Genomic DNA, 13,857 nt, shown 5'->3' with positions numbered 1-13,857 from the left:
TTTGAAAAAAACACATGCGTTTCCATTGATTCAATGTATCGGGTAACATTGTGGAGAAGCATGTTTTTTTAAATGATACTGAAAAAAAATTGAGGTGAAAACTGACGAAAACTTTAAATAAGTTTTTTTTGCGGATTTTAAGGTGTTTAATCCGCAAAAAAAACATATTTGAAGCTTTCACCTCAAGAAATCGTAAACTGGTCAAGCGGTTCAAAAGTTACAGTTTTTTTTTTTCAAAAATGACTGTATTGGTAATCCAGCTGATTTTTCAGAACATCTTAGTTCTGAATGATGGGCTCTAACGATGAATTCATATAAACACGGGTCTGTCATTTTTAGCAAAGGAATTAATATAGAAGGTTTGTTCAAAATCCAACACATTTTTTCAAGAGATTTTTTTTTCATGGAATTGCAGAATTTTTCTCGCTTCGTTTCCTAATTTGTAAAGAGTGATTTTTTGAGCTGTTAGATTTTTCACTGTTTTTGCCAATTTTATGTTCGTGACATGTGTCAAAATAATGTTGTGTAAATTTGATCTCCATTTTAACATTTAGAAATTATTAAATTTCATTATCAAAATCCATACTCTGTTGAAAATGTGTTTTTTTTTGTTTCAAAACAAAAATTGCCTTCAGCGATGAAGCACATTTTTAGTTGAACGGATACGTTAATAAACAGAATTACTGTATTTGGTCCGATGAGCAACCACAACAAGAACTGCCAATGCTTCCCAAAAACGTACTGTTTGATATCGTACAATGTTCTCCAACTATTATTACCCAAAATACATACAAACACATTGCGCCATGATTTTGTTGAGCATTTCATCTCTCGTTTAGGACCAGTGAATTGGCTGCCTAGATCGTGTTTGAAACCGTAGGACCATTTTTTGTGTGTGTATGTCAAATTTCTTGTTTATGCCAATAAATCGCCATCGATTCATACACTAGAATAACCTTACACGTGTTATCGGTGAGATATCAGCCGATTTGCTCGGAAAAGTAACTCAAACTTGAACTTTATGTATGGATCACCTAAAACGGAGTCGTGACCAACATTTACATGAATCCATCTTAAAAAAAACAACGACAAGAATAAACATTTAACATCCAATCTTAAATGATATATTTTTTTAAAGATTTTCCTGTGATCTTTATCTCTGCTCTTAATTTCGAAGTTAAAAGTGCCAGAATTACTTTTGAACTTGAGCAATTTTTGAAGACCATTATAATTAAAATAAAGAATGAAGAAAATTCAATTCATCCAAGCCACATCCTAGCGATTCGTTCATATCTTTCCGCATAACTAACCAGTGCAGAGACATCGTGATGGGGTTTCAATTTAACATGAAATATCTATCATAATTCCTGAATGTTAAATGTAGCCATTCTCATTGTAATCTCACTGCACAACGAAATTTTCCTGCTGTGACAACGACAGAAAAATCATGTCAGTGATTCGTCAGAACGAAGAGACTACCAACCATCCCGTAATAATCTTTTCGACACGAGTATCGAACAACGATTCACACTCGCGAAATAAATCAAATCCACTGAATCCCAAAACATCCACCCCTACGCATCGAGGATCAAGTTTGGCTCTGGCCATCCCGGCGTTAGACTTTCGCCGCACAGGAAAAAAATACCGCCCACGCTCCACAAGCGCCCGTATACACCCTCCGACTTCTAGGACTTGATTGATTATTATCTTGTAATACATGGCCAGTGGATTTGATGATGAGCGTTATCTCGTTTTTTTTTTACTCCTCCGCTGTATTGTACCGATGCCGCTGCTGTTAACAAAAGGCCACTTTCGAAGGTCCCACTCAGTGCTACCCGAAGGTGGGAGGTTGAGAGTTAGGAACTTCAAAAAGGGGATAATAACGATGATGCTACTTTTGAGCAGATCCGACGCCAGTGGGTGCACACACACAAACACTACATCCACCCACACATACATGTGCAAGCTAAAGCTAAGCACACATGCTGGCGTAATTCCAAGCTCCCGGCTGGCGTATCGTTTCTCCCGGCGTCAACCTTAGGCCCTAGTCTAGGGGAAATCCGGCCCCAAGATTTAGACGCTGATAGAATGTGATGGGAATTTATTACCGTGGACTTGGCAAACCCAAAAAAAAAAGAAATTTCTGCTCTGAATCCGAACACAAAAAAAAAACAGATAGGTGATTCGTTTATGTTGTGTTTTGTTTTTAGTGTCCTCATTCGTTTCGTCAGGATCTCGCCACGCAATGGCGGGCGAGGGAGGGGTTGTGTGAGGGACCAAACGGACCGATGGGTGGCCCGATTTGGGTGGTATGTTTGGCTGCATGTTGGGTTCAACAATAAGAAAGATCGGCCTCGGGGATGATTTATTGTTTTATGGCTCCCTTGTTTTTTCGCCCGGAATACTCAACGAAATGTAGCGGCGAAAAGCCGAAGGATTGATTTTTGGGATATTCGGAATAGCTAAGCACGGAATCATTCTATTAGAGTGGAAGCCGTTTTGCAAAGCAGTCAATTTTCTGTTCAGCATCATCCCGCATTATCAAGTTCTCCAACGGCGGAGTGATTTATGGTTGATAAGAGCGGGACCGAAGATCGAAATTTTGGGACACGTGTCGGCCTGGGAAGAATGCGCCGTGGCTCTAGCTGGGGGGATAAACTAGGCCGCCGCTAACAGAGGATTGTTTTGTTCGGTGACATGATTGGCTTACTGGGTAGCTTTCCGCTACTTTCACAACAAACCTGTTCGACAAATTGGCGAATTGCTGTGACACAAACAAGTGACAAAGCGCTTCGGGAATAATAATGGCAAATAATCCCGGATTTATGTGTTTACTTTCGTTACAACGAATAGCTGAGCGACAATATTTCTCACGAAATCAATATCACAATCTGATAAACGAATCAGCAAGCCTTCCAGCAATGCCGATCAACCAAATCATCTCCCAAGCAGTGAACACCATTGGAAGTACACGAAATCAGATTGGGTGACGACCCTATGAAAAAATTGACAATGCAAATTTCCGCTGATAATAGCGAGACCCGAAATTCCAAACGAAGTGGTTTCACACGCTCGAGTGCTTGGGTCAGCGATTAAGACCCTCCTCGATGCAATAAAATGCGCCACAATGTAGGGAACATTACGAGTTCCAAGAAAACGCGACAATTAAAAACAAGTATAATGTTCGGCAGCGATAAGATCGAGAATACCATATCGATGCACGACGTCGCATCATATTCCATAGACGGGGCATTCATCGTGGCGATGGTGATCGCCATCATTTACTACCATTGGAGGAGAAACACGAAACGACTGCGCGAACTGGAAGGGGCGCAGCGGAGGATCCGACTCGATAGTGTGAATGCTGTATAATCAAAATAATGCGAACGCTGTATAATCAAACGCACATTTTGTGCTGACATGGAGAAACAAGAAACACCCAAGTGACCTAAGCAATGTAAAATTTAAGGAAATACAGTTCAGTCTAAAACCGACCGTGAAGGAGTTAGTACTTAGTCCGAAAGCCGTGTTGGGCCACTATGGCCCAATACTAACATCTTAATTTTAACGAACAACATTTGGTGACCCCGACGTGATCGCACTTCGAGCGATCACGGACTCGCGAAAGTAATCGATTCTGATAAGTGAAGTGACATTCTCTCCGCGCGCGAAAAAATGATGCCATTGCATGGCTGTATAATCGGAAAGTGAAGTGACATTGTCTCAGCGCACGGAAGATGTTGCGCCATTAAGTGGCTGAAACCAAGAAAATGAATCTCCCATTCGCGGGAAGTATGGTGTGCCACTGCGTGGCTAAAAATTAACAAAGTGAACTTCCTACTCGCGGGAAGTATGCTGCGCCACTGCATAGTTATTACAATGCGCCACTGTGTGGCTGAAAATTGACAACGTGAATTTCCCATTCGCGGGAATCATAACATGACACTGCGTGACTGTGTGATCAATAAGTAAACTTCGCCCGTGAGCGAAGCACGGTGTGCAACTGCGTGGAAGATGTGTGATAAACACGAATTATTGTGACTGATGTGAAAAATTTGTAAAGATGAATTCTCGACATTCCAACGACCTACTGTATTCCATGTGCTACATGTATATGAGGGATACGGAGGAGAATTTGAAACAGGACCCGCGTCGTACGCGGGAAGAAGCTGCAGCGATAAAACTGATAATATCGCACATGTTCAACTTGGCGGCAGGAGCCGCGGTTATAAACAGATACGAAAGCAGATTTACCACTGAACTAAATAGATCGGCCGAAGCCATAGCCGACTATTTAGACTGGAGCATAATCAATGACCCAGCTAAGTATTTGAGTCAATCAAACAAGTAAAGCGGTTAGTAATTATCAAATCAAATAAACATGACGACAAACGAGGACGATGCCGTTGAAAGCTGGAAAAAGCAGCTAACGGCACTGGAGCAAAGCATTGCTCCGATTATCAAAGACGCATGCAAATTAGCAGAAGACGACGACGAAGTCGAAACATTACTAGTGCAACAAGAAGTACTAACAAGCTTGTACGATCAAGCTTGTGCAGTGATACTGAAAATTGAGGGCCAAACGGGGCCCTCCAAGAGACGGGATGCTCTCCTCCCCGCATATATCAAGTCCAGAGCCAGTTTGGCAAAGAGAATACGGCATGCGCAATCACAGACGAATGAACCGAGTCAGGATGAAGGTTCAAGGCAAGTACTGGATCAAACAATGATCACCGGCAATAGCAAGGCCGATTATTTACCCCGATTGGAGCTCCCGAAGTTCCGTGGGTCAGCCACCGAGTGGCTATCGTTTAAAGCCCGCTTTGAGAAGCGGATTGCGACCCTAAACGAGGATGCAAGCAAATACGCTTTCCTGGCGAAATGTTTAGAATACGAGCCCGCTCGCAACTCCTGCGAAGCACTCGAGAATTCAGGAGTGCCTTTCACTGAAGCCTGGGCCAAACTGGAAGCAAGATTCTACAAGAAACGAATCGCATATGAAGGTTACTTTTACACTCTGCTGAAAATTAAAAGGATACATAAGGCATCGCAAAGAGCGATACTAGGACTGATCGACGCTGTCGATACACTATTGTCCGCCACTCGACAAATAGCAAATGAACAACCTGGCGAACCAGATTGCATCGCCAATGGGTTACTAATATGCTTAGTGAAAGAACGATTGGATGAATCAACACTTTCTAAGATTGAAGAAAAGTTGGACCTCCAGCGCATTTATGTTTGGAGCGAATTCAAAATAGAATTAGAGCGGCTGGCTAACCAGATGACTTGCAAAGTGGCTGCCGAAACGGCACACTCTAGTCATCGACCCCAGCCGAAAGTCGTAGCAGCAATCGAAGGCAAAGCTGCGACCACCAAAGACAAAAGGGAAGCACAGCGGTGCTACGTTTGTCACAATGAAGGACACACAGCATTTACGTGTCCTAAATTCACGAAAATGAGCATCCCAGAACGATGGGAAACTATCAAAGCAGGGAGGCACTGCTTTAATTGCCTCATACCTGGGCACTCAACGAAGGAGTGCAAATCACAACGGAAATGCCAAATATGCAGCACGAAGCATCATACACTACTTCATCGTGGAGACTCTCCCAAGGGGGACGAGATCCAACAATTGCATCCCGAGAAGGATGTCAATCAAGCACAAGCAAGTTCAACGAAATGACTAGCTCAGGAAGAATACGTCTTTCTGGGCACAGCCATAATTCATGTTAAGGGTGAGCAGAAATGGCACCCTCTTCGATGTCTACTTGATTCAGGGAGTCAAGTAGAAACAATCACAGAAAAGGCTGCTCGAAGCCTAGGAATTCCGCAACACTCGGTAAACGTAACCATTAAAGGAGTTAGCGGACAAGCACATGTTAAAAGGGGTATCAAAACTGTGATAGCCTCTCACGCAAGCAACTACAATGAAAGTTTAGAATTGATCATAGTGCCAAAGATATTGGACGATCAACCAAGCACAGCTATTGATGAAAAGGGTATACGGATACCAGAACAATTGCACCTTGCCGATCCCCAGTTTTACAGATCGAATGAAATCGACATTCTCCTCGGAGCGAGAATATTTTTCAAAATTCTAATGCCAGGCCGGCTTAGCGTAGCCAACGGTCTTACGTATCAAGAGTCCAGCTTGGGCTGGATTGCATGTGGGACGCTACGTCACAGCAGCCCATCAACCACTGTATTGTCTGCTACAAGGTGTAGCAGAAATGAATTCGAATTCCCACAGGACGAAATGGCCAAACTCATAGAGAAGTTTTGGCGTCTTGAAGAAGCGTGCTTTCAAGACTGGGAACCAAAGCAACATGACGAATGCGAGGCGGAAAGTCACTTCCGCACAACGTTAGAGATCGCTCCCGACGGGAGATACATTACACGAATGCCCCTACGGGGGGAGCCGTCATCGTTAGGCGACTCTTATCAACAAGCATATAGAAGATTCACATCGCTTGAGCAAAGGCTCAAGCGGAATGCAGACCTGTACAAAGAGTACAGGGCATTCATGAATGAATATGAAACACTGGGACATATGGTACCAGTCACCACAGAAGACTTTCACAAAGTAAAGTATTTCATCCCTCACTCGTGTGTGGTGAAACCAGATTCAACATCCACCAAGGTTAGGGTGGTGTTCGACGCAAGTGCAAAGACGTCAACCGGAGTATCCCTGAACGATATACAAATCGTGGGACCAACCATTCAAAAGGACTTATTTGATCTGCTAATTGATTTCAAGACGCACAACGACGTGCTAGTAGCAGATATTGCAAAGATGTACAGACAAATTCACATCGCATACACAGACACTTGGTTACAATGTATTTTGTGGCGCGACAGCCCCAATGATCAATTGAAAGCGTATAGACTGACGACTGTCACATATGGTGAAGCGTCTTCATCATTCTTGGCCTGTAGGGCACTACACGAAGCAGCTGAAGATTATCGGTCGGTAAATCCGAGAATTGCCGACACCATTCAACGATCGTTCTATGTTGACAATCTAATGATTGGAGCGTCCAACGCAGATGAACTGACGGAGACGAAACGAGAAATAGAGCATGCATTGTCACTTCATGGATTTCCACTTCGAAAGTGGGCATCAAACAACGCAAGCGTACTGGAAGGAATTCCAGAGAAAGACTTGGAACCATTGATCCAAGTTGGTGACCAAGAGGTCATAAAGACATTGGGGATAGCCTGGAACCCCAAAACAGACGTGTTCCAGTTCATCAGTACGAAAAACATAGGTGAAACATACGAAGCGCTCACAAAGCGACAGATGGTCTCGAAGATTTTGAGACTGTATGACCCAATCGGATTGATACAACCTGTAATCATTACAGCTAAAATATTGATGCAAGAATTGTGGACTTATAACGTCAGCTGGGACGATGATGTTCCAGATCAAGCACTAAGCTCATGGAAGAAGTTCGAAGCTTCATTAGTGGAGCTCAGCAAGATAGAAATACCTCGGATGTCGACTCCGAGTCATACGATCGCACTAGATTTACACGGATTCAGTGACGCCTCCGAAAAGGCTTATGGATGCGTCATTTACTTACATGCAATCAACTTAAAAGGAGAAGAGAGTACGAATCTCTTATGTTCGAAATCGAGAGTGGCGCCTTTGAAGAAGGTCACTCTGCCCCGTCTGGAACTCTTGGCGGCAGCACTTCTAGCAGAACTAACTGCTAAAATAAAGAGCATTCTGGCCGGTCGAATCTCGTCGGAATATTACTACAGTGATTCACAAGTAGCGCTAAGTTGGATCAAATCTTCAAATACACGTTGGGGAACCTTCATTAGAAATAGAGTGCAGAAGATACACTCCACCACGAATCCAGAGCATTGGAAATATATATCTACGAAAGAAAATCCGGCTGATATGGTTTCGAGAGGAATTCCAGTCAGAAAATTACGCGAAGCAAAACTAGAATTTTGGTTACACGGACCGGAATGTATACGAAGAAGACAATATTATCTGCAGAGCGGCTACGAATACACTGCTGCTGCAGAACAGGAAGAGATTAAAGAACCAATAACACGATTGGTAGCAGCAACAGGAAAGGCATGCGAAGACTTAATCGCAAAATACCCGCACCATCACACTCATGACAAAACAGTAAGACACTTTGCATGGCTGTGTAGAGCCATAAACAATATGAAGAAGGTCAATAAAGACACAGGCATCAGAAACGAAAAGAGATCGGGCCCACTCACCACCACTGAATTGAATGAAGGACTAACACTCGTAGTCCGAATTATGCAAGCCACTATTTATCCAAATGAAGTAGCGGAATTACGAAAAACTGGGAAGGTGCCTACGAAAGGACCTTTCCAGCATCTCAACGCAATCGTCAGAAATGGAGTCATACATGTCACAGGGAGACTCCACAATGCAGAAATGCCCATCTCACAAAAGAATCCAATATTGATTCCCAAATCGCACCCATTTTCGAGGGTAATAATTCAAAAAATACATGAGGATAGATTTCACGCCGGAACAGATCTGGTAATAAACGAATTTCGACAAAGATTTTGGATGAGGGATCTCCGAAGGACCGTACAAGGAGTCATTCAACGATGCATCTTATGTGCCAAAGCGCGGCCCAGACGTTTACAGCAACGAATGGGACAACTGCCCTCGCCCAGGGTAAATGAATCAGTAGCGTTCACTCACACGGGAGTGGACTTATGTGGGCCATTCGAAGTATATCTCAATCAAAAATCGAAATGCAAGACCACAGCATATGCTTGCATCTTCATATGTTTTGCGACCAAAGCAGTTCACCTAGAAGTCGTCGAAGATCAGTCGACGGCAGCGTTCATATCAGCACTTCTCCGTTTCACATCAGTGAGGGGAATACCCGAGGTTATTTACTCCGACAATGGGCGGAACTTTGTCGGGGCCAGCAGAGAACTCAATCGTTTACGAAGAATATATAACAATGAAGTTTTTCAAAACAAATTAGTTGATATTGCGGCAACTCACAGAATAAGATTTTCATTCATTCCACCCCGAAGCCCCAGCTTTGGAGGACTTTGGGAAGCGAACATAAAGGTAGCCAAGCGGCTCTTTAGTGCAGCGGCCAGAGGAGCACAGCTAAACATCATGGAATTGCAGACACTGTTCTACCAAGTGGCCGCAATAATGAATTCGCGACCACTCACACCTGTTTACACGACGCCAGATTCACCGACCGCGATCACACCCGGTCATTTTTTGATAGCACGTCCAATGCTAGCCGTGCCCATCCCTACGCAGAGTGAGGATGGAAGCAATCTCACAACCAGATGGAAACGAGTACAATCGCAGCTCGAACAATTTTGGAGAAGATGGAGAGACGAGTATCTCCACCAGTTACGTGATTATGCAAAATGGACCAAGCAACAAGCCAACGTTAAGGTAGGCCAAATCGTATTGATCGGAGACGATCACCTTCCCGTAGCAAGGTGGCCTATGGGAATTGTCACACAAATACACCCTGGAGATGATGGAGTAGTCCGAGTGGCAGTAGTGCGAACCGCTACCGGAATTTACAAACGCAACGTGCGAACACTTGCTCCTCTACCAGTCGAGGAGCACACCATTCAACCCATTATAGAAGAGTATGACAACACAGCTGATAACGAACAGCAATCTCAAGCCGAAGCAATCGAACTAGAAGACGATCCCCCTCCCCAAGCACCCCAAATGATTTGGGACGGTAGACTACGCCCTCGTCCCAAAGGGGGGAGAAAATGGAAGTACACGAAATCAGATTGGGTGACGACCCTATGAAAAAATTGACAATGCAAATTTCCGCTGATAATAGCGAGACCCGAAATTCCAAACGAAGTGGTTTCACACGCTCGAGTGCTTGGGTCAGCGATTAAGACCCTCCTCGATGCAATAAAATGCGCCACAATGTAGGGAACATTACGAGTTCCAAGAAAACGCGACAATTAAAAACAAGTATAATGTTCGGCAGCGATAAGATCGAGAATACCATATCGATGCACGACGTCGCATCATATTCCATAGACGGGGCATTCATCGTGGCGATGGTGATCGCCATCATTTACTACCATTGGAGGAGAAACACGAAACGACTGCGCGAACTGGAAGGGGCGCAGCGGAGGATCCGACTCGATAGTGTGAATGCTGTATAATCAAAATAATGCGAACGCTGTATAATCAAACGCACATTTTGTGCTGACATGGAGAAACAAGAAACACCCAAGTGACCTAAGCAATGTAAAATTTAAGGAAATACAGTTCAGTCTAAAACCGACCGTGAAGGAGTTAGTACTTAGTCCGAAAGCCGTGTTGGGCCACTATGGCCCAATACTAACATCTTAATTTTAACGAACAACAACCATTTTACGAGTAACAAGTCACCGAACGTAACTAAACCCGCCTGCCGGCTGTAACCGACAAATAAGGAACCTTTCTCCCGAGAAGTGTCTGATGGATTCTGCCCCGAGGGATATTCTCGGCGGAGCCAAATGAATAATTCAACCTTCCCGCCGAATAATAATACCTTCATGTTCAGGGCCCAGGTATAATGAATGAATTCGACGGAGCGCTCTAATTTTCAGGGGGTTGCGAAGATATAAGATTTTTATTAGCTGAAACGGAATAATTTCTGTGTCCGCCGGGGGGAATGGTAGCGTTGGAACTCGCGCCGGGAAAGGCGTTGGAAAGTGAGTTAGGCGCTCCTTTTGACAGCCACCTTCGGATTCATCTCCCAGTGGCTCATTAAAACTGGACTTAAAATGCAAATGCCCATTTTTATTTTATATTTCCCCCGCCAGCATCAATTAAAGTTTTGCGTATAAATAATTTCGCTCCTAGAGATATGGCCAGAGGCAGTCTAATTACTGATTTAGTATTATTTGATGGTTCAGAGAGTGCTATTCAGTGGACTGAATAATTACATTCTATCGCACAGCCAGTGTTCATCATTTATCCAACGATCCCACCCCCACCTCGTTGCGTTCACGGGCGGTGTATTACACTCGTTGTGTCAGCTTTCCATCCTTTTTCCAGTCCCATTATACCCAGACAGGCTGCCAAAAGTGATTCATACAGTACTCAATCAAAATGTAACACAGAATGGGTGTCGTTTGGAGACGTCAGCTTATACACTGTGTGACAAAACAATGTTTCCTCGTTCGCTTGCTCGCTGGTGGCATCCACTTCAAGTTCCCATAACGAGGCCATAATGAGTCTCTTCTACATATAAAGATAGCTATACACAGAGATCCCCATGATGGCTGTCTGATCATAAATAATAGGTGAACAGCCTTCACGCTGGGGAGGGAAAGATAACAGCGCTTTCGGTCCTTCGAAAGACAATGGCGACGACTAATGGGTGAAATGGATATCGGTTGTCACAACAATCCTCAACAGCATCTCCAGCTTCATCTTGCTGTCTTGCTGTTTCCCCTCGTGCCACAACGCCCGCGCTTCCCTCGACTGGCTCGAATCCTGGCATCGAATTCCCACCGCCGGAAAGCGTTGCAATAATCAATCTTGTTGCAGCATTTTGGGATTGCTTGCAGGGCGGACACCCAGCAAAAATGTTGAATGTGAATACAACGACGTGTCATGAATTATTTAGAGTCTCGATTGCAGTTTGGTGGTAAAACTGGATCATGTTTCATCTCGGGGATGGCCGCCCAGGACAAACACCACAGCGTGCAGCTTTTGATTAGGATGTGTGTATAATCCAAGCCAACCAATTGTCTAGGGTGTTTGCTTTTAATATAATTGAAGGGACGGTTATGCATTTCAAAACAGTGAATTGGCCCACTATGAGAATTAGCTTGTTGAAACCGAGTATTGAAACGCTTTGGGTCGACTTATACTTCACGTCAAGATTATTGACGACCACCAAAAGAATACCAAAAATTGAACGCCGCATCAACCTGATCGTTTGGTATAAAAAATTAACTTGTTCCCAAAAATTGAGGCAAAATTAAAAGGACTTTTCGAATGGCTTCAACCGAAGCGCTGAACGTCATTTATCAAAATAGTTGAGCGCAGGGGCATTTCATCACTATTAAATTGGTGTAAAATGTTGATGCTAGAGAAGCTACTTCGAATAGTAAAATTAACAAATATTGAAATAAATTGTTTTAGAAAATAAAATATATGCCTCGAGTTCTCGAAATATTCGAGTTAGCTCTAACTTTGTCATTTTATACAATGCATTTTTAAAAGTTTTCAATAGTTTCAATATTTTACGTTGACATTTTGAACAAACCACCAAGCGTCCCCTTGAACATTGGGCGGTGGGTGGTGGATTTTTCTGCAGGAAACGTAGCGCTGTCTTGGCAGTGAAGTCACTCGATAGAGAGCAGACATACCTCAGCGATCCGCCCCTAGATACGTGTCCGGTGTCCGAATGATTATGAATGATTATTTAATTTTCAGCACAATTTCAGCTACTTTCTCGGCGCATTTTCAAAAATCATAATTCAAAAACGAAAAAAAAACCTCTCTGATTTTTGGACATGTTATAAAAAACCTTAGCTTTCAAGAAAAAAAATCAAAAAATAGTATGGTGCCCTCTATCATTTTTTTCGCAGGTGTAGAATTTTTGAATCCGGCCCTTTATTTACTATTCCTTGTTCCGTGAAATCAAAACATTTTTGTGCGCTGACTCAATCGGTTCGAAAACACTGATTTTTTCAAAAATGTCGCCAAAATTGCACGTCAGGTAAACAAATAGGGATAATCAAGTGTGGTGGTTTTGAAAACTAAACTGAAAAATCGCACACCATGGTTTTTAACACAGGGGTAAGTTGAAACCAGTTTTTTACTATTTTAGACTCTCTCTTCCCTACATAACATGTAACAAATGGTCATTTGCATAAAAATGTTTAGATTTAGTGGGTTTTATTTCTAAACAAGTTTCCACAAGGCATCTTCTCCTCCCCTACTAGGTGCGTTACGTAATATCTGAAAATTTGAATGATCCCATAAACCTAATTAGTGGTCGTTTTGAGTGGTTCTACTCTGACATGGAAGCATCTGAAATAGTACTCTTGATGTTATTGTATCGTATATTAATGCCTAGCATGTAGTACCTATTTTGCGTATATTATACTACTCCCCCACATCTAAACTCATTATGGTTCCGCGTTTCAACTTACCCCGCTATACGGGCAAGTTGAAACAAAGCATATGAAAACTAAACGTTTTCAAAATTGATATTTTTCGTAAAATCCAGTGTGGATACGCAAGTTTTCTTAAATTACTCACCTTCCTGGGAAAACATAAATGACATACATTTCAAACCCGACGCATATATTTTCCTCATAATGACAATCCATAAATTATAATGAATGACTAACACATTGCGCAGAAGAACATACCACAGACGATGCACTAATTCCCATCGAAACGACAAATCGTTTCCCACAGATAGAAACACATGACATGTGCATAATGTTTGTCACACTTTGCATGACCCACTGAACTAACCCAGTACTGACCTAACTCAACATCTGGTATCAATCAATAAACAAACCCAAGCAGTTCAATTACCACACAGAGCGAATGCTCTTTTTACCGTCTCTCTTTCAACTATTCTACCACATGCGCAAGTGGCTCGATTCTCTATTCATGCGTCACGCCCTATCAATTAGACACAGACCAATCAGGAAAAACCAATTGGAAAATATATTGATTCTGTAGAGTCTATTTTACTAACACATAGAATATAAGAGTGTAATGCTTTGTAGCGAACTTGTAAGATTATAAAAACCCATGTCATAAAAATAAAGGCAGAGTCCAGAGTCCAGAGTCTAGAGAAAAACAGTCTAGAGTCAAGAGTCTGAGTA

General features: G+C 42.8%; 2 protein-coding genes across 2 annotated transcripts in view; one reads left to right on the top strand and one right to left on the bottom strand.

Moving 5' to 3' along the window:
- The window catches only part of LOC129778873 (chaoptin), a 510,710-nt gene that overhangs the window by 340,114 nt on the left and 156,739 nt on the right, over positions 1–13,857 (bottom strand). The window lies entirely within an intron of this gene.
- Positions 4,382–8,685, top strand: LOC129772883 (uncharacterized). The gene is given in 2 exon segments (XM_055776412.1): positions 4,382–8,485; positions 8,560–8,685. Coding segments are annotated over 2 exon segments (4,230 nt in total).

The sequence above is a fragment of the Toxorhynchites rutilus genome, chromosome 3 (genome assembly GCF_029784135.1).
Source record: "Toxorhynchites rutilus septentrionalis strain SRP chromosome 3, ASM2978413v1, whole genome shotgun sequence".
NCBI lineage: Eukaryota > Metazoa > Arthropoda > Insecta > Diptera > Culicidae > Toxorhynchites > Toxorhynchites rutilus.
Note: the sequence above shows the minus strand (reverse complement) of the source record. Positions and strands in the feature narration are given on the sequence as shown.